At 44.6% G+C, this 27,610-nt stretch overlaps 1 protein-coding gene across 1 annotated transcript; it reads right to left on the bottom strand.

Annotated features, from left to right (window-relative positions):
* On the bottom strand, nucleotides 1–27,610 carry LOC114710534 (synaptosomal-associated protein 29-like). The gene is given in 11 exon segments (XM_028894697.2): nucleotides 1–135; nucleotides 1,976–2,161; nucleotides 2,782–3,081; nucleotides 3,183–3,516; nucleotides 3,990–3,996; nucleotides 7,710–7,795; nucleotides 13,905–14,101; nucleotides 27,376–27,418; nucleotides 27,420–27,453; nucleotides 27,456–27,564; nucleotides 27,566–27,610. Coding segments are annotated over 11 exon segments (1,476 nt in total).

Genomic DNA, 27,610 nt, shown 5'->3' with positions numbered 1-27,610 from the left:
TCATGTGGTAAGGACAGTGGACTTCTCAGGCTCTTTACTTTCTGCGATGCCAAAACCACCCTGCTTCCTACGGCAGCACTGGCACCAGCAGGTCTCGGCCAGCCAGGGACCATTTCCGCAGAGCACAGCCCAAGTCTGAAGAACAGAACAAAACGGTTGAGACCCTCTGACGGTTCAGATGCTGAACAACAGAAGGAAGACAGGTTTCACAGTCATGGAGTGAAAGACTGGGAAAGGAGAGAGACTGGCTTCATTAACTTAACAAACAAAGGAAGGGGCATAAAATGTTCTTATGCTTCAAGTCAGCTGAATCTCTGACACTCGGCTGCAATGGAAGGCATTCTCAGATGTTAATTTCTCAGGACTGAGGTGTAATGATTAATCCACAAGGCTATGTCCGATTCTAATAAAAAGCAACAGTTATAGAAAAGTTGAAAACAGATGGGTTGGTCTCTATTGTTTTGAGACAGAGTCTTGGTATACAGTTCTGGCTGTCCTTGAGCTCACAGAGGTCCACCATAGTCAGATCTTCAGATCTAGGGACAGATGGACATTGCACCCCTTTTTGCCTATGGTGGCTATATTTCCCAGAAGTTGGGCATTTTGTGACAGGAGTGTGTACAAGTTGCTACAGGAACAGTAATCACGCTGTTACCATTTTCAGTTTCTCTCCCCAGTGGTGGAGATAACCCACCCCGAGAGAGAAGGGCAGGGACTCGACCACTGAGCCATGCCCACAGCCCATGCACGCTTTGCTTATGATCTATAGATCCAGATGCTAAAGAAAGGATCCCAAAATGGCACATGAGCCATGTTTCAAGGCAAAAAGGCACTGGCATTTTAGTTTTTACCTTACCAGTAAAAAAACAGTCCCCTTTACCATCTTCAAATATGTGAATTTGATTTTAAGATAGTCAAGTGCTCTATGGCGTCAATGATTTTTATTGGAAGTACCAACACAAGGAAAAATTGTTATAGAATCAACTTTAATTAATGCGTCTAGATGTTTTTCTTTGGAAGAAGAAGGGAATGAACTAGCTAGCTAAAATGGTACCTGGGCTTCTTCTTGGTCAGTCGTCTCATAGAAGATCAGCATCATTTGGGGATCTTAGTCCTCAAACAGGTGGGCACTTTGTGTAAACAGAGAATGGGTGGGGTCCCAGGTGGATGAGGGGACCCCAGGCACCAAATAAACACTGCCTTGGTACTATTCCCAGGCAGAGGGCTCAGTGGAGAGGTTCCTGTTTGTGTGATACTCCAGGCCACAAACTCAAGGGCAACTGGTTGGCCTTGAGCCAGTGGAGAAAAGCTGTCCAGCAGAAAGTATGAGATGACAGTAAGTAGGTGGGGAAGGAGGGCTCATCCGGTTTCCGCACACTTGCAGGTGTCATGTCAACAGTCCTGGTCTGAATCCGTCTACTGAAATAAGGAAAAAAAGAGAAGACGGGGAGACAGGGAGGGATGGGGATGGACGGACAGGCGGAGTAATGAAGGCAACACATCCACTTCTGGATCTCGTGGTCCTTCTCAGTGTATGTGCAGGCGTGTCAACAATGACTGACATGAACATGTGGGAGGAGTCTTCTTCTGCCACACACCCAGGTCCTTCACATCTGAATTCACAGTAAGGCCTTGGAGTGAGAGACTCAGCAAATGAGGAAGCAGAGGCAGCAGTTACGATCCTGCCACAGCTTTGCAGACACTGAAAGAAAAATTGCCATGTTCTCTTCTCTGTCGGCACTGTAATCGAAGGCTCAAGGTGCTCACAACTGGTTACCATGTTTACATTACAACTCAGAGACAGCTCAAGATTGTAGCCATGCCGATCTTACCAAAATGTGGAACACACACATTTTTTCCCATTGAAACTAAAATTCTTAAGACCACATCTGAACACACACATGTTAATTACATACTGTGTAATCAATAACATTTCTTAGGAGTTTAAAAGAGGCTTTTGAATCTTTTCAATCACCACGGAGGAGAATTCCTTTTCAGTTTCTTTATAGTTGCGAACTTTCTTTTCTGTGCTTTTTATATTGATATCTAACTTGTCCACTTTGGTTGTTAGCCGGTCAAGAATGTCGTCCTGCTCCTCAATTTCCGTCTGCATTCCTAAGGCTATGTCCTTGAGTCGGCCCAATCCCATGGAGAGCTCAATCTGTGAGAAGGAAGCGATAGGCAGTCACAGTATCCACAGGTGCTTCCTGCCACTGGATGCTCAGTGGCATCTGGATTCCAGTCCTGTCTAAGAGACTGAGTGCACAGCTTGTAGCCTATGTTCTCAAAACACACAGCAGTGAAGAGAAATCTACTTACTACTAGTAATATGCGGTCGATGTAGGAAGAAGCCATTGCGTCTCCTCCAGATGACCACGGTTAATGTTTGTCTGTTGAGCACAGTCTGGACAGGCAGCTCTGGCCGCCCTGAAACCCACTATGCAATCCAGGGTGGCCTTGAAGCCACAGTGATCTCCCCGCTTCTGCTGCCCGAGGAGAATATAGGGCCACTACCACTACAGCATGTCCCCTAGTCCTGGAGAATCAAACCCAGGCCTTCGTGTGCTAGGGAAGCACTCTGACACTGAGTCCATCCCCAGTCTCCTTGATTTTCATGAGACACAGGATCTTCACTGATTTTCCAGGCTGGCCCGGATTTGCAACCCCCTAGCCTAGCTGGATTACAGGTGTCTGCACTAAGCCTGGCAGACTGTACGATTCCTGAGGTCTTTGAGACTGTGCCTTGGGTTTCCTGGAAAGCAAACGTTTAGTGGCGCTCACCCAGGCCGCGTGAAACTTCCTGGGTTGGAGGACACGAGCACGGGAACATGGCTGAAATACATGGCCTGGTGGACGGGCCTCAGTGGGTGAGAGGATCTGAGTCAGATCCCACACCCACGTAAGCCGGTGTGGCTTTCTCCTGGGCGCACTTGACCCCAGGGATGCCCAGGTCTGGTCAGGAGTCAAGTAAGCAGTGAGGATGCTGGGCTGACGCAGGAAATGGGGACAGTGGACAGGTTCTGAGAGTGAGGCCGTGAGACGGGCCTGTGACACTGTGGGCGTGACACTGTGGCCGTGACACTGTGGGCGTGACACTGTGGGCGTGACACTGTGGGCGTGACACTGTGGCCGTGACACTGTGGGTGTGACACTGTGGGGTTGTGACGCTGTGGGTGTGTCACTGTGGGTGTGACGCGTGGTGTGACGCCATGGGTGTGACGCTGTGGGTGTGACGCTGTGGGTGTGACGCTGTGGGTGTGACACTGTGGCGTGACGCTGTGGTGTGACGCCGTGGGTGTGACACTGGGGTGTGACGCGTGGGTGTGACACTGTGGCGTGTGACACTGTGGCGTGTGACGCTGTGGCGTGTGACACGGCCAGGAAGCCGGGAAGTGGCTGCTGCGGCTCCCACACTTACCCAAGTTGCTGTCAATCTTGTGGTGATAGGCTCGGAGGCTCGCGTTCTTGGGGTAAACCTCAGTCATCTCAGCAGAAGCAGGCCCTCTGGGATCGGGTCTAGTTCAGAAAGAAACACCAGAGAGACAGTTCACTGGAGGTCACTGCTCCATGAAACTGGCCCATTCTTTCCCGAAGTCCTAGAATCTGTCCCCGGGCCTCTCTTCTACAAGGAAAGAACAGGGGTGGAAGTGGGCCATGTTTACAGGCTGGAGCAGTCAAGTCTGAGCTCCAGCTGGTTCCTCAACATCAGCAGATTGAGGACAAGTCACCAGGTGAGATATGGAAAAAGACATGTATGTAACAACACAACAGGGAACCGCCAATGCAAAGCTACAGACTCACAGGCAAGCTCTGGAGACAGGTTGTTAAGTTTTGATTTTTTTGCTAAGGATTGGAACCAGGGCCTTGTGCCTGCTAGACAAGCACTCTGCTATAGAGATATCCACGAACCCTTCTACCTCTTAGTTGTGTGTGCGGCAGGCGTGCACATGTGCTTGTGAGACAGGGCCTTGCCATGTTGCACAAGCGACTCCAACTCTTGTGCTCAAGCTATTCCTGTAAGAGCTAGAACTACAGGTGCATGCTACTTCACCTGGCAGAGCCGGCACAGCCAGGTCTAAAAACCAAAGCTGTTGAGCTATGTGTGCATGCCTGTACTCTGGCACACGGAGCAAGAAGGTCAGATTTTAAAGTCACCCTCTACTAATGGAGTTGGGGACTGGGCTAAACGAGACTCAATCTCAAAAGAAACAAAATAAACACGAGAAACAAAGCAAAGATCAAAACTGTTGCTGGTGCGGTGTTTGCACAGATGAAAACCGCCTTTAACGCCCGCCATTGTGTTTTAGATGCAGGGTCTCTCTCCACTCTGCAGGGCGACGCTGAGGCGGTTTTCCGTGGGCCCTGTACAGTCAGTCTTCTCTCTCTCCCATGGTTTGTGCCTTTCCAGAATAAGCTGTGTCTAGGTCAGTCTGTCTGACTTCTGACTCTTCCTCTTCAGGTCCCTCTCTCTCTCTCTGAGACAAAGTCTCCCATGCTTTCCTAGATGAACCTGGCACTCACTATGTAGCCAGATCGTACTCAGGTTTCACCAATCCTGCTACTTCTGTCTCCTGCGGGCTGGGATCACAGGTGTGTCCACCATGCTCGGACACTAGGTTCCCTCTTCTACTTTTATTTGTGGATGTGTGGTGAATATGCATACTTAGGTGTGCAAGTGCCTCACACAGTCGTTGTGGAAGCCAGAGAACAGAGTCTTCCTCTACTGTTCTCCATGGTGGTTTGAATGAAAATGGCTCCATAGGTTCATGTGGTTGATGGAACCGTTTGAGAAGGATTAGGAGGCGTGGCTTTTGGAGGAGGTGTGTCATGTCGGGTGGGTTCTGAGGCTTCAAAAGCTCCCAGCATCCCCAGTGCTCTCTCTGCCTCCTGCTTGTGTTCAAATGTGAGGTCCCAACTCCTCCTGCTGCCATTACAGACGCCGACCCTCTTGAATTGTAAGCCAACCAAATGCTTTCTTAAGCTGCCCGTGTCTTGGTGCTGTTGTCATAGCAACAGAAAAGGTCACAAGGGCATCTACTTTAGTGTCTAAGCTGAGTCTCTCATAAAGCCTGAAACTCCAGCCAGCAGGCCAGCTGCTCGGATTCACCTCTCTGCCCTGCAATGCTCTGAGATGGTCTCATGTATCTAAAGCTGGCCTTGAACTTTCTAGGTAATCAAAGATGGCCTTGAGCGCCTGATCCTCGTGTCTGTATCTCTCATGTATACCAACATGCCTGTTATTACGGTTGGTTTTAATGTCAACTTGCCACAAATTAGAACCACTGAGTAGGAAGCCTCACCTGAAGAACTGTCCTGACTGCCTTGACTGGTGTGGGCAGACTCTGGGCACCCTCTGGTAGCCCAGATGAAGTTGATCTGCCCTGTTGCTGGGCTGCTGACCTCACTGACAGCAGACAGTTTTCAAGCTTTCATTTGGGACGAGGGACCAGAGGCTCTGCAGGAACTGTCCAGGCTTTTGTCAGCAGACTGGGATTACTGCGGCCCGGGCCTGTGCATCAAGCACTGGTGGTCACGCCCACAAGAGACATCTGGGGCAGGGCTCCTCCCACTGCTGAAGGGGTCTGCCACAGGGACTGAGCGACTCTCAGGTTCTCAGCTCTCAGGTGTGGCCCTGCTGGTACTATTTAAGCTGACTCATTAAATTCTCTCTCTCTCTCTGTCTGTCTCTCTCTCTGTCTCTCTGTCTCTCTCTCTCTCACACACACACACACACACACACACACACACACACACACACACACACACACTCATCCCTCTAGTTTTGTTCTTCTAGAGAACTCTGACTAAAACACCTAGCATTTTTGTTTGTTTGTTTGTTTTTCTGAGAGTCTGGCTATATAATCTAGAATGACCCCAAACTCAAACCCACAATCCTCCTGCCTTAGCTTCCTGAGTGCTGGGATAATAAGCATGTGCCACCATACCCGGCTTATCTTCCAACTGTGAAAGACCACATGCTGAAAACGGGCCCAGTGTGATACCCCAGAATAAATGCTCTTATCCAAGAGGCCAGCTGATTTGCCTCTCTACTTACATACAAACCACGTTCTTCTGTCTTTAACATACTCATGAACCCTGGGTAGAGGAAAACATCTCTAAGGGCCATTTTACTTACAACAAGGATTTTTTTTTTTTTTGCTTTTTTTTTTTCTTTGTTGAGGTTGAGTCTCATATATGCCAGGCTGGCCTCAAGCCCACCATACAGCTGAGACTAGACTTCAACCCTGATTGGCCCACCTCTACTTCCCAACGCTGGGATTATAGATGTGTTCTATCATACCCAGCTTTACAGTTAGCTTTTTTGCTACTACAGTTTCTCAGAGCTACACCAGGAGGGGTTCATGTTCAATGGGGTACAGGTTCCCACTTCCTTAGTCATACTCCGTGGGGGAGTGAGGTAGGGCGGAACCCACTGTAACACATACCTCTGGTTCCTAAGAACACCTTGTGTCCCTGATGTCCCTGATTGCCACACCAACTCCAGTGTCGTCCATGTGACATGAACAATTATGTCAATAATAGTGGATGGGAGATACGTGTCCCAAGGGACTAAGCTCCCTGGAGGTCCCTGGCAGAGTGCCCGTGTTATGCCTCCTTCTCGAAGGAGACGTGCTTCACAGATCATGAGCTCTCTGGCTATGGGTTCTGTATAAACTGCTTTTCTGATAATGTTCTAATTAATCTATGAAGCACAGCCAAAATTAATGAATGCTTGGGTTGTGAACTATGGAGAAAAGGGGAAGCTGGACATGGATCTTAATTAAATATAGCAGAATGAACTATTCCTTAAAGACCTCAAGCCACTAGATAAAGAAAGTATAATAGTTCAGGCACTTCTAGGGAATAAACACTCACCCAATAAGAATCCTTTAGGAATCCCAACTAAAGTGATTTATGGCAGAAAACATTATCTCATAGGAGGCAGATGGTGGGCCCTCTGTTGAGGAAGTTCAGCATAGAAAACTTAAGGACTACAGCAGAACCCCCTTCCCCCTTACAGGTGTAAAAGTACAAGAGTCCATATTCCAGCAGGTAAAAAGGTTTTATATTAGAAGAGAAATATGGTAAAGAACTGAAGAAAAACTTAGGGACGATCTGCAGCATTCAAATTGGCTAAGTGGGCCATGAGAACCAGAAAAGTAAAAATGAATAATAAACTAGTGAGCGGCTGAGATAAAGATGAAGGACACAGCTGCAAGAAGCCTACACAAATCTAGGAACTGTACTAAGTTTAAAAAACAGACTGCTCTTTGGGTCATAAAGCTCTTGTGAGTGAAGGGATATGTCTAGCGCCAATTAATAATTGTGTGCTTGCTGTTTTTAAAAGATGATATAATTGAATTATTGCCAAGCTCTTGTTGCTCCTTGTATGACTTGATAGTTTTTCTTTTCTGTATATAAACTACTGATTTGCAGAAGTAAAATTGCAGCAGATTCAAACCACTTCTGAGTGTGTTTGTCTGTCTGTCACTCGCCGAATCCTTGCCTTCCTGACTACCCAAGCTCTGGTCCCCCTACGGTCGTGGTACCCTCGATGGGCCAGTGATAGCATGTGGGATGCAAGGTACTGGGAGTTCAGCACATTGTTTTAGAGAGACGGCTGTGCCTGTACTGGTACTTGAGGGTTCAACCCTGAGACCTCCCCACACAGATCCAAACCTGAGTTTTCACACACATTGTCAACTCACCTTCATCATGCAGCCTTCTGAGGTTTGGGTGGCTGGCTTGGTACTTGCTTTCCTGATCCTTACTTGTATTTATGGCTTCTTTCAATCTTTGGATGAAAAGAAAACATTAAAGGAAAGCATGTATGACAGTGTCACCTCTGTGCCGGTGTGTGCACAGTGGTGTCACTTGTCTTCCAGGACGCCATTGCTGCACATCTCATGCTTCCTTTGCTGACCTCACTGCAACCATCCTGGCAGTAGCGCTGGCCACACAGTGGGGTTGACGAAGACCTTACTCAGGACAAGGAGTCCTTGGGCCAGGTGGGTGAAAGCGCATGAACTGACCAAGTGGGGTGCCTGTGACAAAGGATCAGCAAATTATGACCTACTATCTATTTTCCCTATTTTTTTTTAAAAAACGTAGTCCAGGCTGGCTTCAACCTCAACATGTAGCTGTTGAAGAACACCTTAAAATTCCTGATGTTCCTGCCTCCACCTCTCAAGTGCTGGGATTACACCTCACCTGGCCCCACATTTCTTTTATTGTGATAATATACACATAACATAAAGATCCATCAATTACTTATAGTCATAGCAAAGAATGGCTTTTACATATGAACACTTGCCCTGAATGATAGGTAATGTCAACTTAGAAACTCAAGTCTTTAAAAAACAACAAACAAACTAACCCACCCAGAGTCTCAGGGCTGGAGATGGCTCAGCAGTTCAAAGCACTTGCTTCTCTTCTAGAGGACACAAGCTCAGATCTAAGCACTCACACTGGGAAACTTACAACTCTAGCTCCATGGGATCTGATACTGTTCTGACCTCTGTGGGTATCCACATACACGTGAGAGACACACACAGAGGCGCAAATTCAAAACAAAACAAAACACTTAATCAACACACACACACAGAACAGGGTCTTTGTAAATCTATCGTATGTGCATTGGTGAGTGTGTCAGTGGGATACAGCTACCTTTCCCAGGACTTGACAGTTAACCTAAAAATTTCCTTTTCAGGATCCTCTAAAATATGCCTTTGTCCCAGACAGCAGGAAGCAATTTAAGAACACAATGCTCACATTCCCAAGAAGTGGGGTGGGTGGTTTTTGGTCATTCAATGGGTTATGGATAATTGTCATTGTTTAGGGTGGTTGGTTACAAGTTATTATTGTTAATGGTCAGGAAAAAGGCTAAACAAAGGAGATCAGACTTATGGTTCTTGTTTGAAAAAAGAAAAAAAAAAGAAAAAGAGAATATAAGATAAAAGGTATATTATTGAATCTACTTTGAAAAGAAAAAAAGGATACAGATATAAGATAAAAGGCAGATTACTGAATCTACTCTGAAAAAAGAGAGAATATAGATATGATATGATAAAAAAGTAGATTATTAAATCTACTTTTAGAAAGCAACTACTAGTTTTAAATATTTTTACATTGGATTGGATTTTTGTGTATTGTATAAAAATTATGTATATTGATACAAATTTGAGATTGATTTTGTTAGAAAACATTGTACATATATTTCTCATCTTGTTCAAGGTATTGTACCTATACAGTTTTGTGGTGGTATTGTGTTCCCCAAAATATTGTGTACTCTAATAAATTTATCTGGGGTCAGAGAACAGACAGCCACTAAATACAAAGGCTAGAAAATGGTGGCACTCACACCTTTAATCCTGGCATTCCAGAGATAGAAATCCCTCTGGATCTCTGTGAGTTCAAGGCCACATTGGAAACAGCCAAGCATGGTGACACGCCTTTAATCCCAGAAAGCCAGCCTTTAATCCCAGAGAGTGGTGGTAGAAAGCAGAAAGGTATATAAGGCGTGAGGACCAGAAACTAGAAGCATTTTGGCCTGGTTAAGCTTTCAGGCTATGGAGCAATACAGTTCAGCTGAGATTCATTCTGGATGAGGACTCAGAGGCTTCCAACCTGAGGAAACAGGACCAGCTAAGGAATTGGCAAGGTGAGATAGCTGTGGCTTGTTCTGTCTCTCTGATCTACCAGCATGGACCCCAATAACTCGCCTCGGGTTTGATTTTATTAATAAGAACTTTTAAGATTCCTGCTACACAGTTTATTAACAATGTAATGCAAATTGCTAGTCCTTGAAGTTATGATTACCAACTAGTTAGGATATAAGAAATGCGAGTTAATACTCATTACAATCAAACTTGTAGTCATATTAGGTATGTTCTCAAGGTCAAAAAGAAGTATATTTTAGATAGACAGTCATCTTCAAATACTTCAGAGACCTACAGAATATGGCATTTAAGATGTTTTGATAACAGATTCTTTTTTTTTTTAGTGACAATGAGACATGTCTGCTCCTAGCAGCACCAATTCTACTTCAGAGAAGATGATGGGCATCAAAGAGACTCCACATGGAGTTTACTTTTTGTGGCAAAAAAATGCCACTGGGCAAGAAAATGCCCTTGTCTTGACTGCTGATAGTATGCTATCTAAAATGGACAAGCAGGACACAAAAGGAAGGACTGCTGATCTTGCCAAGACAAGGAAGGAAGGCCTTCAGAAAATCCTGCTTCATAGATGAGTCTGTCAGATATGCTAGGCCTGTAGGCTGAAGATGGATGCCCAACATTGCAGAGAAATCTTGGGTGACTGTCCAGGCAGCCAGCTGTTTCTGTCATTTCTCACATATTTTGGAAGTCACTTGTTTGCATTTCCTGTTTACTTAAGTTAATATTATTTCCTTTTCAGGTCTCTGAGGGAGTTGAAAATTAGATAGTTATAGTTTTCCTTGTTAAGAAATTCAGAAAAGAAACTCACTAAAGAGGTGAAAAAGTGTATAAGTTTGAAAGACATCAAAAGATAGTTTTTGGTTGGTAATACAAGTTGAATAGAAAGTGAATTAGGTACAACATTTTGGACTCACCAAGATAGGATAAATAATGGAGTATTTTTCTCTGAATCTGTCAAATGTTAATGGACTGGACATTGTTAATGTGATTCTTGATTTTATATATTGTATGTACTTATTGTATGTAGTTTTTCTTATATTAGTTATAATCTTTATTATTTTAGACAAAAAAGGGAAAATGTAGTGATATATTGTGTACCCTAATACACTTGCCTGGAGACTGGAGGACAGAGTCAGCCACTAGATTAGACATAGAGGCCAGACAGTTGGTGGCACACACCTTTAATCCTACCAACTGAGGATCCTACCACCAGATGGATCTCTGTGAGTTCAAGGCCACACTGGAAACTGAGCCAGGCAGTGGTGGCACACACCTTTGATCCCAGTATTGGGAAGCACACATGCCTTTAACCCTAGGAAGTGACATGGCTGGGCGAAAGGTATATAAGGTGTGAGGAAATAGGAACTAAAGCAGTTCAAGACTCAGAGGATTTCAGTCAGAGGACTCATGGAGTTGGTGAGGTAAGAGGTGGTGGCTGTGGCTTGTTCTGCTTCTCTGATCTTTCAGCTTTGACCCCAATATCTGCTCTGTTTTTTGTTTTTTTTTTTTTTTTTTTTTTTTTTTTTTTATTAAAAGACCATCTAAGATTCAAAACAACATATCAGATCCTCTGGAACTGGAGTTACAGACAGTTGTGACTGCGGGTGCTGGGAATTGAACCCAGTCCTCTGGAAGAGCAGTCAGTGCTCTTAACTGCTGAGCCATCTCTCCAGCACCCAAAACAGGATCTTATAAATCCTAGCTGCCCTTAAAATACTGATACCAAACTACCTATTCTGATTGCAGGCATGCACCACCCAGCTCAGCTAGTATTTCCCCTCCCCCTTCTGTTTCTTTGTTTACTTTTATATTTGTGTGGTTAAAAGCATTTGTTACTCCTTCAGAGGATCTGAGTTTGGTTCCCAGCACCCATATGGTGCTCACAACCATATCTAATTTTTTTGTTGTAGTGGTGGTACATGCTTGTATTCCTGACACTTAGGAGATGGAGGTAGAAGGGTCAGGAATTCAAAGCTGGTCTTGGCTACCTTGTCAGCTTGAGGTGACCTGGGCTACATGAGACTCTAACTCACACAGCCCACAAAAGAATTTCTTTGGAGAGTTGGTCACAGAGAGAGAGAGAGAGAGAGAGAGAGAGAGAAGAGAGAGAGAGAGAAGAGAGAAGAGAGAGAGAGAGAGAACATGAATTTTGGCAGTCCATGCTGGACCCATGCCATCACTGTGGCATGGGTGACTCTTTTACTTCTCCCAAAAGAGGCTAAGTGACCTCAACAACGAGAACAGCTTTGGGAATGAAGGCAAAAGCTTGCCAAAGGCCTAGAGCTGGCTTTCCAAATTATCTGAAGCCGATCAGGAATTCTTCTGTGGAGAGTTACTAGCTCGGAACAACTACGAGATGGGTGCGGACCACTTGGCAAATGCACTTGGTGCAAATGTCCCGGCGGGCCCTCCGTCACCAGCGCTGCAGAACTTCTGACTAAGCATCCACTGGTCAGGGAGCTGCAAGTGCTCAGAGACTGGCTGAGGACCACCAAGGGAAGAGAGCAATGCCAGCACAGGCTTATCCTGAGTCTGTCTCTGGAGCCCTGTGAAGTGGAGGCTTAGCCCAGGGCTTCCAGAACGCTAGGCAGCACTCTGCTGCCGGAGCTACATCCCCAACCCCATATCCACGATTCACTAGTAAAACAGTATTCAAACTGCGTGTGGAGAGTCGAGGCTGTTACCCCAGAATTTGGGAGAAGACAGCAGGAGGATCAGGAGTTCAAAGTCACCTTCAGCTAAATGTGAATTCAAGACGGCCTTGGTTACATGTTACTTGTTTCCCAAAAAATAAGACAAAACAAGGGCCTGTGAGAGATGGCTCAGCAGGTAAGGATTTGTCACTAAGTGAAACAACTGGAGTCCAATCTTTAGGACCCACATGGAGGAAGACGACAATAAACCCCTGCAAGTGTCCTGCACATGGCTGTGGCTTGCACTCCCCCAAACACACACAAAATTAAAAAACAAAACAAAGCCACTTTAAAACAAAATAACACAAGAATGACCTGAGGTATGAATAACGGCCACTGTTTTTAACAAACAGCCAATTCTTTCGTCTTTTTTTAAAGATGGTTTTTATGTGCATGAGTGTTTGCCTGCATGCATGTCTGTGCATCACGTCTGTGCCTGGTGCTCAGAGGTCAAGACAAGACACTGAATTCCTGGAACTGTTTTATGGACGTTGTGAGCCACCACATGGTGCTGGCAACTGAACCCAGACCCTCTCTGCAAGAGCACAGTGCTCTTAATCGCTGAGCCAACCTCTAGTCCTGCCTTGTCATTGAACATGTGGTGCTGAAGCCTGCCAAGTCCTTACATACGATCACTGTATATCTGCCCAAAATTTTTGAGGTAAACAATCTGTAATTTTAAAGTGGAATTAATAGACAGATTAGTTTAGATACAGAGAAGAAGAATAAGAAGTTTTTTTATATTACTCATATGTACGATCCATTTTTTTGTGGTGGTGGGGATAGAATCTAGGACTTTACACATTCTAGACAAGTCTTCTACGTGTGTGTGCGCGCGGCGCGCGCGCGCGCGTGCGTGTGCGTGTGTGTGTGTGTGATATTGAGTTACATTTATTTATTTGGTGTGTACGTAAATCTAGAGATCAGAGGAAAATCTGTTGAAATTTGTTCTCTCTTTCCACAATGTGGACCCCAGGAATTGAACTCAGGTCATCAGGCTCGGCAGCAAGTGCCTTTACCTAGTGAGCCATCTTACCAGCCCAACCATATATATTTATTTCTTTTCTTTTGTTTTTTAAAACTGGTCTCATGGCTGGTGTTTGAAATCTAGGTCTCCCTGCCATAGCTTCCTAAGTTGTTTTGATCACAAGTATGCACCGTCACATCTGGTTTGAACTTGCTATCTACCTGCCTCAGCCTCTTCAACAGCTGAGATTACACATAGGCCCCACTATGTCTGCTTTTTGGGGTGACTTGGTAAAGAAACATTCTGTAAAAGGAGTCACATTTATATTGATGAAACTTTCTAAGACTGGAGTCACAATGACTGGGTAGATTTTATCAACCAGATGAGCACATCGGGAGGGGAGTGGCTTCTCTTTCAGCATGGCCAAAGGTGAATAGTTCCTTTCCTTGAGTGACCATAGGGCTCCAGGATACCTGGAAGGCACTACAAAGCCTAAGAGCCTTGGCTCCTTCCACACAACCTGTTTTCTACTGTTTTCTATGTTCAGACTGCAGACACTACACTCACCTGCTGTTGGGCTGCGGGGTGATGCTGCCATTCTGTTCAGGTGGAGTCTCCACTGGTTTGGATTTGAAGTAGTTGATAAATCCTCCAAACATACTCTTAATGCTGTTGATATGTTTCTGGCTTATCTTCAAATCCTGATCCATCTTGTCCACCATCTTCTCAGTGTGTTCTAGGACTCCTCGCTGCCGGACCAGCTCCTGTAGAAGGCAAGAGGCATCATGCCATTCCCCTCACTTTTAAAACCACAGTACATTCAAGTCTGGGGCTGGGAATGTGGTTCAGCTGGCAGAGTGCTTATCTGGCATGCAAAAAACCCTGTGTTGGATCCTCAGCACTCCATCAACCAGGCACGGTCACACACACCTGTAATCTCACAAATTGGGAGGCAGAGGCAGGAGGATTAACTTAGTATTATATTTGGCTATAGAGTGACTTTGAGGCAAACTTGGGCCAGGTGAGACCCAGTCTCAAAAAAAGTCTCTCCAGGAATGGTAGCCCACACTTTTTAATCCCAGCACTCAGAACTTGGGGAAAAGAGACAGGTGGGCTGGCGTGACTTCTAGGCAGGTCCACGCTTTGTCTGGTTTTCCATGGGGCTGCTGTGGCTTCCATCCTTTTCTAGAGTATTAGTGTACAAAGTAACAGACTTCCTTGTAATATTCCCCACCCCCAGACTTCTAGGTCAGACAAGGCTACATAGAAAAGACCTGTTTCAAAAACAAAGTTTCAAATGATTTACTTATTATTCTGGCTGAAGAGTGGGGGTCACACATGAAGGTCAGATGATGACCTGAGAGGTCACTTCTCTCCTTTTACAGTGTAGGTCCTGAGGATGGAACCTACGCTGTCAGGCGTGGCAGCAGGCATCTCCATGAACTGACCCAGCCCACTGGCCCATTCTTCCTGTTTTCACACACCCCTGCAGCCCCGCCCCTTTCCTCCTCCCACTTACACACCCAACGTTCCAGGACCCTCCCCACCTATTTTAAAGTCCTCCTCCCACAACTTATGGCCTTTCAAGTTTCAAGGACTCTGCCTATACTTGTTCCCACTTACATAGACATGTTTTAGAGTTAGAAAACTAGGATTCAAATCCAGCATGGTGGCATACACCTTTAACCTCAGCACTCAGGAGGCAGAGTAGGCAGATCTCTGAGTTTGAGGTCAGCCTGGTCTACAGAGTGTGTTGGCAGAAGTTTCCTGTCCAGATTGCCTGCTCCCAAATAACCGACACAGAGACTTAATATATTACTTATAAATGCTGGGCCAATAGCTCAGGCTTAAATTAAGCCATATTTCTTATCTATGCTTTGCCATGTGGCTCATGGCTTGTTACCTCATTTTCTATACGTTCTGTTTCCTAGGCAGCTGGCTGGCACCTCTGCTGACTCCACCCTTCCTCCTCCCAGAATCCTCTGTGTCTGGCTGTCCCACCTATACTTCCTGCCTGGCTACTGGCCTGTCAACTTTTTATTAACCAATAAGAGTAATACATATTAAAGTGTACAGAAAGATTATTCCACAGCATTTCTCCCTTTCTGTCTAATTAAAAAAGGTTTTAACTTTAACATAGTGAAAACTATATATAAAAAAGTTATTAAGCTGGGCAGTGGTGGTGCACGCCTTTAATCTCAGCACTTGGGAGGCAGAGGTGGGTGGATTTCTGTGAGTTCAAGGCCAGCCTTGTCTACAGAGTGAGTTTTAGGATAGACTCCAAAGGTACACAGAGAAACCCTGTCTCAAAAACAAAACAAAACAAAACAAAACAAAAAACAAAACAGTTATTAAGTAGGAATTACAGTTATAACATCCAGTCCATTGTATTTGACAAATTTAGAGAAAAAACCCAATTATCTATCTTATCTCGTGAGTTAAAGTTATATACCTAATTTACCTTTTATCATAACTAAGGAAAACTATAACTGTCTAGTCTTCAACTCTAGCAAAGTCCCAGGAAGAGTGAAATGTTACCTAATGATAACATCTCGCTGCCTGGACAGTCACCCAAAGTTCCTCTGTAACACTGAGACATCCAACTCTGGCCTACAGGTCTAGCATATCTGACAGACTTTCCCATAAAGAGCAGGGAATTCTGAAGGACTGTCCTACCCTGTCTTGGCAAAGTTTTGCAGTCACTTTTCTTGCATCCTGCTGGTGTTTGGACAGTATATTGTCAGCAACTGAGGCATGGGCAGTTTCTTTGCTCATATGACTAGCTTTTGCCATAAAGAAAGCAGACTCCATATGGAATTTCTTTGATGCCCATCATCTTCTCTGAAGTAGATCAGTGTTGCCTGGAGCAGATATGTTTCACTGTTATGAAAAGCCTTAGGTTATTTAACATCTTAAATGCAATATTCTGTAGGTCTTGAAGTGTTTAAAGACCATCTATCTAAATATATCTGTGTATGACCTTGAAAACATACCTAACATTACTGTAAGTTTGACTATTTCAAGGTTATAATTGAGGAGTTTGTATTACTTTCTAACTTTTTTTGTTGTTTATTTTTTTGTGGCTTTTTGAGAGAGGGTTTTACTGTGTAGCCCTGACCGTCCACCTCGAACTCACAGAGATCTGCCTGCCTCTGCCACCTGAGTGCTGGGATTAAACTGCCTCCACAGCCTGGCACAACTGTTTTTTGCTGTTCTGGTTCCTCCGTTTATTGAAAGTTCTTTTCTTCTTCCTCTAGGGTGTTAAATAAATGTTTTCTGGTTTGCTGTACTGGACATGATTGATTTCTTCTCAGTTCTCTCTTTCATGAAATGTCCTTCTCCCTGTGTTCTTGTGTGTGAAACTGCCTTTCTTCTTCCTCAGTGTATGACACTAGGAATTTTCTGGAGTGTTGACTTAGTTGTCATAAATTGCCTTATCTTGTTCATGTTTTGAAATATTCCTCTATTTAATAGATAATTTTGTTAGATATTGCATCTTGGTGGATGTCACTGACTTTCAGGACTCAAATTCTATCATTCCATGTTCTTGCCTTTGGGGTTGCTGACAACAGACCCGGCATTCTGAAGTTTCTGCCTCTGGATGGTAGGGATTATCTTGCCGTAGAGAGTATTATTTCTTTGCTTTGTATTTTTGACTGTATCGATCAAGATGACTTTAAACTCACAGAGATCCACCTGCCTCTACCTCCTGAGGCTGGATCAAAAGGCACCACCATTGCTGGGCCTTAATTACTGATCTACTTACAAGAAGGAATTTTAATTTTGTTTCTTTCATTTCTATTTGTGCTGGTTAGTTTTTGTTAGGTTGACACAAACATACATATATGTGGGAGAAAGGAATCTTAATTAAGAAACTGCCTTCATAAGACTAGCAAGTCTGTAGGGCATTTTCTTAATTAGTGATTGATGGGGAGGGGCCAGCCCATTGTGGGTGGTGCCACCCCATGGCAGGTGTGAGTGTATAAGAAAGTAGGCTGAGCTAGCCATGGGGGAGCAAACTTATTATCAGCTTCCTCCTTGGTCTCTGCATCAATTCCTCCTTCCAGGTTCCCGCCCTGGCTTCCCTCAGTGACTAGATTCGTCTCTCGTCTTTTCCACCCTTTGTCCCACTGTTTATGTCTTAACTCAGAATGGAAGTCAGGAAATGTGTTGTTGGGGAGAGGCTTTGCTTTTGTATCCACAGGAAATGAAAAGCTATGGATTCCTTTCAAAATTAATAAAGATCAGATTTGACTGGGGGAGACCTCCTAAAAATCTTGGCTACAGACATGAAGAAAGAAAACCAAGAAAAACTACATGACAGGTGATGTGGGAACAGCTCTGAGACAGGATAAGACATGAATTTTGTTGGCTATAGAGTCCTCATGACTTATTATTACATGTCATCCTTTCATTATGGCATGGATGGAGATTTATATTACAGTTTTTTATGCAGTCCAAACCATCTTAAAAAGCTGACAGATGCCTTTTACCAGCTGAACTATAGAACAAAAATCATCTTTAGCTATTATTTGTGAACAATGCACATTTCATACTGTGTAAATACAATGTGTATGTTACCTTTAAAAGTTTGTGTTTTCCGAACAAAAGGACCAGACACCAATGAAAACAAGCAGCCAGGTGATCCAGCCTCACAGAATGCCTCTGTTGCCATTTCTTCAATAATCTGCATCCAGACAACGTCAAAGCAGCTAGCTGAGAGGGTCCAGCCAGGACTTCAGATAAGTTTCTGCACTTTCCCATTACACAGAGACTGACAACAAATGATACACTATCTCTCCCAGCCTGACTATTATCCCAATTTCTTAGGATCTCCTAAAGATGCTGTCACCTCCAGAAAGCAGAAAGCAATTTTAATAACACAGCACCCCCATTCCCAAGAGGTAGTTTTTGGTTATTCAGTGGTTATGATGTCTGTTGTTGTTTAGGGATTTGGTTACAAGTTGTTATGCATGGTCAGGGAGAAAACGAAAGCAAAGAAGGTTAGATTCAGGGATCTTTTTCTTTTTCTTTGTTCTATCCTTTCTCTCTTATCTAGTGTTGAAGGAAAAATAAGGGATTAAGGGATGAAAAAAGGGAGGGCTATTAGAATGAGAGTATTAAAAGGGTAGATTATTGAATCTACTTTTTTTCCGAGACAGGGTTTCACTGTGTAGCTCTCGCTGTCCTGGAACTCACTCTGTAGACCAGGCTGGCCTTGAACTCACAGAGATCCACCTGCCTCTGCCTCCCGAGTGCTGGGATTAAAGGTGTGCGCCACCACTGCCGGCCCCATGTAACTCACTTAAAATGTAATGTGAATTTCTAGTCCTTGAAACTATTATAATAAAATGTTTAGATAATTAAGAATGCAGGTTAGTAATTAGTCATCTATAACAATCAAACTTGTAGTCATGTTAGGTATGTTTTCAAGGTTAAACGAGATATATTATTTAGATAGATAGGTAGTCTTCAAACACTTCAGAGATCTACAGAATATGGCAATCAAGATGTTTAATAACATAAGGCTTTCATGACTGTGAGGCACCTCTGTTCCTGGCAGCACCAATCTACTTCAAAGAATATGATGGCATTTAGAGAACTCCGTATGGAGTTTGCTTCAAATGTGGCAAAGTTAGTCACTGGGCAAAAAAACTGCCCTTCCCTTGACTGCTGACAGAATGCTGTCCAAACTAAACAACCAGGACACAAAGGAAGTTGACTGCTGAACTTTGCCAAGACAAAGGAGAGACAGTCCTCCAAAATTCCTGCTTCCCAGAAACTCTGTCATATATTCTAGGCCAGTAGGGTAAAGCATGAATGCCCCAACATTACAGAGGAACCTTGGAGTGACTATCCAGGCAGCCAGCTGTCTGTCAATTTCTATAGTTTAGAAGTTGCTTGCTCTGCATTTCCTGTAATATTTATCTCAAGTAATATTTATCCTTCTCGGGTCTCTGATGGGGTTGAAACTAGATAGTTTTTTTTTAATATAATTATATATATATATATATATATTATATATATAATATATATATATATTATATAATTATTGGTTTTTCAAGACAGGGTTTCTCTGTGTAGTTTTTGGTGTTTGTCTTAGATCTCACTCTGTAGACCAGGCTGGCCTCGAACTCACAAGAGATCTGTCTGGCTCTGCCTCCCGAGTGCTGGATTAAAGTGTGTGCCACCACCTCCTGGCTAAATAGTTATAGTTTTTCCTTGTTACCAAATTCAGAAAAGAAACTCACAAAAGAGATGGAAAGTTTATAAAAGTTGAGAGACAAAAAGTTTAAGTTGTTTACCTAAGAAAATGTTATAAGGTCTAAAAAGATATTGTTATGTTGGTAATACAAGTTATGACAGAAAGTGATATAGGTACAAAACTCCGACTCACCAAGATAGGATAGATACTAGAGTACTTTCTCCAAAGTTGCCAAATGTACTGCACATAGTGAATGCAATTCTTACCTAATAATTGTTCTTATTGTATATCGTTTAAGGAGGAGATGTTGGGATAATCCTTTTGTACACTGTGTGAAGATGTGTCTCTGTTTAACCTCACCTGCCTAAGGCACCTTCTGATTGGTTTAATAAAGAGTTTAATGGCCAATAGCTATGCAGGAGAGGATAGATGAGACTTCTGGGAGAGATAGGAACTCTGGGAAAGAATCTGAGTTGGGAGACTTGCCAGCCAGACTCAGAGGAAGTCAGACATATGGTACTGAGGAGAGGTAATGAGCCATGTGGCAGAACGTAGATTAATATAAATGGGTTAGTTTAAGTTTTTTTTTTTTTTTTTTTTTTTTGGTTTTTTCGAGACAGGGTTTCTCTGTGTAGCTTTTGCGCCTTTTCCTGGAACTCACTTGGTAGTCCAGGCTGGCCTCGAACCCACAGAGATCCGCCTGCCTCTGCCTCCCAAGCTGGAATTAAAGGCGTGCGCGACCACTGCCCGGCCTGGGTTAGTTTAAGTTTTAAGAGCTAGTTGGGAAAAGCCTAAGCTAAGGCTAAGCTTTTATAATTAATAAAAGTCTCTGTGTCATTATTAGAGAGCTAGCCACACAAAGAAAGACTTGCTATACAGATACTTACAATTACAATTCATAATAGTTGCAAAATTACAGTTATGAAGTAGCAACGCAAACAATTTTATGGTTGGGTAACCACAGCATGAGGAACTGTATTAAAGGGTCGTGGCATTAGGAAGGCTGAAACCACTAGTTTAGAGTGTAGAACGGTAAACAAAATGTACTGCCTTTTCTATCAAAGGGTTAAATAAGGCAAAAACAACATGTGAAACACTGTAAAAAACCATCTGGTAAAAATTTAAGTTCCACCCCAGCCAGCACTTCCTGAATGAAAATGTGCTCAAGGTTGCAGCCTGTTCTCAGGAGTTGTACTTTGCTCATTAGGTACACCATGTTGAGTAAGTTGGCCACTGCTTCTTCTTCCTCCTCCAGATTTCTCCTCTATCCTCTCTGCCTGTCAGCCCCACCTATTTCTCTCGCCTGCCTCACTATTGGCTGTTCAGTTCTTTATTAGACCATCAGGTGTTTTAGGACAGGCACAGTAACACAGCTTCACAGAGTTAAACAAATGCAACATAAACAAAAGTAACACACCTTAAAATAATACTCTACAACATTTCCCCCCTTATTTTCTAAACAAAATGAAAGGTTTTTACTTAAACATAGTAAGACTATATACAATAAGAACAATTATCAAGTAAAGATTACATTCACAATGTACTGAATTCCAATTCATTTGCGTCTGACAAATATAAAGAACTCGATTACCTCCTAACTGTGGTTGACACCTTTATCCTCAGGAAAGGTTGAGAAGGCCAATGGACTCATCCAACAAGAGCTTTCTCAGGCACTATAAAAATTCAAGCACCATGTTGGTAGCCAAAATGTTGTTGCATTTTCTTTACTCTTTTGGCAGTCCCCCAAGAGCAAAAACAAACAACAACAGAGATCCACCTGCCTCTGCTGGGACTTAAGGCATGTACCATTATTCCCAGCTTTGGGATTTTTGTTGTTTTTTCGAGACAGGGTTTCTTCTCAGTGTAACAGCCTTAGCTGTCCTGAACTCACAGAGATCCATCTGCCTCTGCCTCCTGAGTGTTGGGATTAAAGGCGTGCGCCACCACCACTGAACAGCTTAGGAATTTTTAACTGAAAAGGAAAACGTTTTGGACTGTGTCAAACAAACTTGCAAGAGCTCGTTTTCAGAGAGAAAGGACCTGATAATTTATCTTCAGAGTCTTCATAGACTGTTGTGGAACAAGCTAGAGCTATGAATTTGGATAAATATGATTCTGTAGCACCCGGGTATTTCCTATTGTCCTTCCTCTTCCTTTTCTTTTCTTTCTTTAATATTAGTACTATTTTGCATGCTGCAGCTCAGACTCCGTCCTTACATACAGTGCTCAACCCTGAGCTACATCCACAGTTCTGGAGGATTGTACAGGGCAACAGATGGCGCTGGGGGTAACATGGGCAAAGCTCTGGTGGGCTGGAGGCCATGTTACTCTAGCATCCAGGTCTTCCTGTCACGGCAGGATTCCTCACAGCCACTTCTCCTGTCCACTTAGAACGCGGCAGGGGAGACAAAGAGCATGGCATCTCCCATCTCCCCATTGCCCTTACCCGATTCCAGACCACCCCACGCTCTCCTACAGGTTTGAGCCCTTTTGAGATCCTTTACAGAAGGCCCTTCCTCCTCAATCACCACCTCCCAGCCCAAACTCTCCCATGGTCCAGGTGATTCCCCTACCTCTCTCTTCTGAGGTCCCTTTTCCCGTTCATACTGTGATCCTCACCAACCCCTCAGCTGCCAAGCTCTTGGGACATCCATGCTGGACATCTCTCCAGACTCAAGTGGGCATCTATTCAGGATACATGGTCTGTCCAGCAGCTGGGACCCTCTACCCTCCGGTTTTCCAAGATGTCCCACTAAAGGGCCTATCTGCTCTTCTGCTCTGTACAATTGTCTACAGTACAACTAGGGCAGATGTTAATGATCTGTCTTTTTCCTAGAAACTTGCCTGTCCCCGGACTGCAGGAGCTCGCATGTCACATGTCACAGTGACAGAGTCTCAGCTGCAGAGGAACCCAGACATCTGACGCAGATGTTACACCGGGAACACAGGAAATATGTAAAGATGGCTTCTCCTCTGAGAGGCAGAAGGTCAAAGGAGGGAGGGCTGCTTTGGCTTCTGGAAGTTTCCATGTATCAGAACCTGTGCTCCCTGGCGAACATGAGACCAGCCAAGCAAAGAGCTTCTTTGGTTAGACTCCTCCCTAAAAGGGATAGGAAATGACTGGACCTAACATGCTCTGACCGAGGACCGCCCATAGAGGAAGGGGTGTGGTCAGGCCCGAGGTAGGTGAACTGGAGGTGCTCCCTCAGTGTTCCCTGTGAGGAGGGACTGGCCAAGACTCCATACTCCAGCTATGCTGAAGACAGAACTCAAATTACTCCGAATTTGGAGTGTACTCCCATAGCTCAGAAGTGACTGTGTTGACTTTTTCTATCTGCCTCTGTGAGAATGAGGCCAACACAGGCCCAGGTGGCTGGGAGGTGGGGGTGTGAACTCCTGGATAAGGAATGTGGCTCAGCTGTAAGACGCTTGCCTAGCACACACGATGTTGGGGTCTCAACCTCCAGCACTCTGTAAACTGGGTGGTGGGACATGCTGTAATCCCAGCTCTTGGGATGAGAAAGCAGAGAATCAGGAGTCCAGGGTCATTGCTGTAGAATAATCCTCTGTACACTGTAAAGATTTGTCACTTGAATTGGTTTAATAAAATGATGATTGGCTGGTAGCTGGGTAGGAAGTTAGCAGGAAAGCCAAACTGAGAATGATGGGAAGAAGGAGGGAGAGTCAGGAGTCTCCAGCCAGACGCAGAGAAGCAAGATGAGAATGTCGTTTTGAGAAAAGGTATCAAGCCATGTGGCTAAACATAGATAAGAAATATGGGTTAATTTAAGTGTAAGAGCTAGTTAATAATAAGCCTGAGCTACTGGCTGAACATAAGTATAATTTATAAGTAATATTAAGCCTCGGAGTCAATTATTTAAGAAGTGGCTGCCAGGTATTTGGGAACAGGCAGGGAGAAACTTCTGCCTACAGGTCATCCTCAGGTACATAGAGTGAGAGGTCAGCCTGAGCTCCATGAGACCCAGTCTCAAAAACAACGAACAAGAAGCACAAGATGCCTTCCATGTGAAGAATGGACAGGCCAAGAGACTATGAGAGATCACAGGTGACCCAACTGCTTTCAGCCCCAGGAGTTTTCTAAATTTAAACAGCAAAAAGAAGAGAGGGGATATGCTTGGTTTTGCCAAGCAACCACAAAGTTCCTCCATTCCTCTTTCCTGTGATTGATTCCTGAGAGCAAGAACAAGCCAAAGTCAGTGAGACAAAGACCATGCAAGAGCACAGACTGCCTGAAAGTGAGGTGACAGCCACCTAGACAGGTTATGTTCCAGGCACTGTGAGGTTTCAGGGATCAGAGGTTCTTGCTGGCCGAGCATGGAAAGGTCTGTGGGACTTTCTCCAAGATACTTAAGAAACTCACTCTCTGCAAGGTTCTTCCAGTGCTAGTGATCTATGGGGACTAGAAAAGCCTGAACTCCGCCCTGAGGTGCATATAACCCCTGCAGGGTAAGAACATGTTCAGTCTGGCCCTCTACCTTGCTAACCACACCGTGGTGCTGAGAACTGAGGAAGGCGAGCACATCCTTGCTTCATTGAGCTCATTACCTGGGAAAAACAATAAAAAGGTCATCACACACACAACACACACACACACACACACACACGCTTATTTTTTTGTCGCAGTGAACCAAGCCCAGGAAGGATTCTTGCCTGGTTTAAGGTTGTATCAGAGTCCCAAGGGTGGGTGGAATAAATGCTGAAGAAAGCAGCTAGTCTAGGCAGCTGCAGTAACTGAGGGAAGTGGAACTGTGTGGTGAGCGCACACGAGTGTGGGTGGACCCATCAAGACCCGATGCTGAGCCCCCCCTCCCCCAGGACAGCAGTAACCACTGGGTCACACCACAACCTACAGCTAGGGCGTCCTGTAACATCAGGTAGCCTCGTAATGAGTTTGAAATTAAATTTAGCTATTAACTGATAAGTACATGAATGTCAATCTGTGGTCAGTGCACTGAACCCGGGCAATGTAAAATTCTATTCAGAAAGGAAAAAAGAAAAAGAAAAAGAAAAAGAAACTTTTCCTCATCATTTTTCTCCTCTACCAAGGTAATAAACACTCACACTAACAAATTCTAGCTGTATGGCTGAGCAAACGTGAAACTTGCTGGTTCTGTATGAGCCAGAGATTTCCTCGCATGGAGTGGATCAGAAACACAAATTGTTATTAGGTTACATTAAAAAAAAAATTGCCAGGTGGTGATGGCGCACGCCTTAATCCCAGCACTCAGGAGGCAGAGGCAGGCAGGCCTCTGTGAGTTTGAGGCCAGCCTGTCTACAAGAGTGAGTTCAAAGATAGCCAGGACTGTTTCACAGAGAAACCCTGTCTCAAAAAAAAACCCTGAATCAATAAATCACTGAGACTGGAGAGGAATTGATCTAGTAGCTGTCTTTCTGTCCTTATCAGCCTTTGCTGATAAATAGGCTTCAATGCGTCACCATGACCGACTGCAGAGGAGCAGTCTGGTTAGGAACCCTCACAAGAATGACTGCTCCCCTAGCTTTCTAGAAAACAAAGAACACACCTATGGCAACGGATTTTACTCTAACTGGGAAAACCTTTAGCTTGTCTTGCCACTCTGCTCCGGGCTAAGAGGGATGCTGTCTGTCTGTCTCTCCACCTCTCTGAATCGAATGCCCAGTGTGGCTTCAGTCCCAGGCACTGGAAAGACTTAAAGATGAGCAGGCCTCTGAGAAGCATGTGCCAGTCAAGCGCTGAGCACATCATGTGTCAGCCTCACCAAACAGCAGTCCTTTTCCACCGGTGCCGCAGTGTCCACCAACAGCAGGTTTGTTGTGGCGCTCTGCCGAACTGAGATGCCAGGCTCCAAAAAAGAAGATCACTGTGGAATGCCTATACTGCTACAGGAGAGGCAGCGTTGTCCCGGAGGGTGAGCAGCTTTGACAATGTCCATGCAGAACAGTATTATAACGTCCACTATTAGAGGATGGCTCATCCACAGAATCATCTATTTAGTGGAATACAATATGGCCATTAGCCTGCCTCCCCCTCCCCCCCAAAAATCCTCACTGCATTTAACTATGATGAAATAACCTTCATTACTTCTAAATAATATACAGGGTGTTATATAAAGAACACCTCACTTTAGAGTTAGAAAGAGTGAAGATGCTGGTGTGGTGGAACATACCTTGAATCCTGCACTCCCAGGAACAAAGTCAGGTGCATCTCTAAGACGGAGCCAGCCTGCTCTACCTAAGTTCCAGGACAGTCAGGATTACATAATACTATTGAGAAAGGTTCTCTTTGTGCTGGAGACCTCGGCAGTCAGAGTGCTTCCAGCTCTTCCAGAGACCTACCTGTTCACAGCGAGCACTTGAGCATGTCTATGATCTCAGCACTATGGAGCTGAGGCAGAGATCTGAGTTCAAGTCAGTCTGGCTACACTAGGAGAGCTTATCTCAAAACAAAGTGACCTGTTCACCAAGCCCCAAGCCCCCAACTATGTGACTGGAACATTAAGCATCCAGTACACAGATTAAGAATCATATCACAACTTCTTAGAGGCAGACGATACATCAGCATCCAGGGAGCCCACAGCAGGATGGGTGAGAGCAGGTGAAACAGTAGCTATGATGGTATAGGAGTAATTAATACCCCCAGATCTGCCCACGTCCCTGTGGTCAGAGGAGGAAGGCTGGAGAGAAGACAACTTTTGTTTCAACTATATTACTTTTCAAAACTGCAAAACGCTTAAGATTATTTTTAGCTGATGTATCAGTAATTTCTTAATTTTCTTCTGCCCAAACAACTGTTTTATTAGCAGATTAGGGACAACCTGGCATCTTGGAATAATCCTTATTCCATGATGTGCATCCTGCAATCCCAGCACTAGAGAGAGTGAGGCAGAGGATTCTAATCCCAGCCAGCCTGGGCTCATAGCAGACTGCCCACCAAACCAAACCTCCCCCCAGAAAAGGTCTTAAGAGATTTCAGAAGACCAGCTCATTCCCACTGGGTGACTTACAACTATTGACTCCAGCTCCAAGGATCCCCTGGTGCCCTCTTCTGGCTTCAGGAAACACCTCCACACGTGAGCATACACAACAGACACTTATATTAAAGAAAGACAAAGCAAAATTCCTAATTCCTGAAATTTTCTTTTCTTCTTTTCTGTTTCTTTCTTTCTTTTTTTTTTTTTTTGTTGTTTTTTCGAGACAAGGTTTCTCTGTTTTGGGCCTGTCCTGGATCTCGCTCTGAAGACCAGCTAGCCTCTAACTCTGATCAAAGGCGTGCGCCCTGCCACCCCGGCATTCCTGAAATTTCTATGCGGAAAGAGCCGACGGGAACAACAGCTTGTCACATCAACACATTATCTCTAATAAGGCTAATACAATTCAAGATCTGCTTCCTGAGCAGAGTCGTCCAGCAAAGGGACTCAAACATTCCCATTAGTAAGGTGAAAAGTGTCAAGATGTGAGAAGAACGCAAGCTTCCCTTGCTCTAGAGCTTCAGGCATGACCTGGCACCCGGGCATACACAGTCTACTTTTAACTGGTCACTAGAGGAACAGCCGAAGACTTCTACCAAGAAGTCACATACAAACGAAACAGACACTATACAGGCCCGCATTTGCCGTTTTAACTCAGTTCTGACCCTCAGACAGAACGTAATTTGTTTGAAGTTTACCTTTTAACTAGACACGTAGCAGGAGAGCGGGGAGGAATCAACCGTGCAGAATAATAGGTAAACACCCTCTTAGAAAAATCCCCAAAGACCGTCAACAAAACATTCCCTTCTCACGTTTTCTAAGCAAGGCTGGCCAGCAGTTCAGCTCAGTTCTGCCCCAGGCTCACCTCGCAAGAGGCGACTCCGACCTTCTCCGATTCATACATGAGACAAGGACCTGCTGGTGCTGGCGGCCGTGGCCTCGCCCTGCGCAGCACCTCCTGTCGCAGGTACTGCTGACGGTCCATGGGCGCGTCGGGCCCGTCCGGAGGGTCGCGGGCGTCCTTCCACGGCGGCGACCGGGTGTCCTCGTCCTCCCACGTCGTCGTCGAAAGGATTGTAGCTTTTGGGGTAGCCGGACAT

The sequence above is a fragment of the Peromyscus leucopus genome, unplaced genomic scaffold, assembly GCF_004664715.2.
Source record: "Peromyscus leucopus breed LL Stock unplaced genomic scaffold, UCI_PerLeu_2.1 scaffold_842, whole genome shotgun sequence".
Classification (NCBI taxonomy): Eukaryota; Metazoa; Chordata; class Mammalia; order Rodentia; family Cricetidae; genus Peromyscus; species Peromyscus leucopus.
Note: the sequence above shows the minus strand (reverse complement) of the source record. Positions and strands in the feature narration are given on the sequence as shown.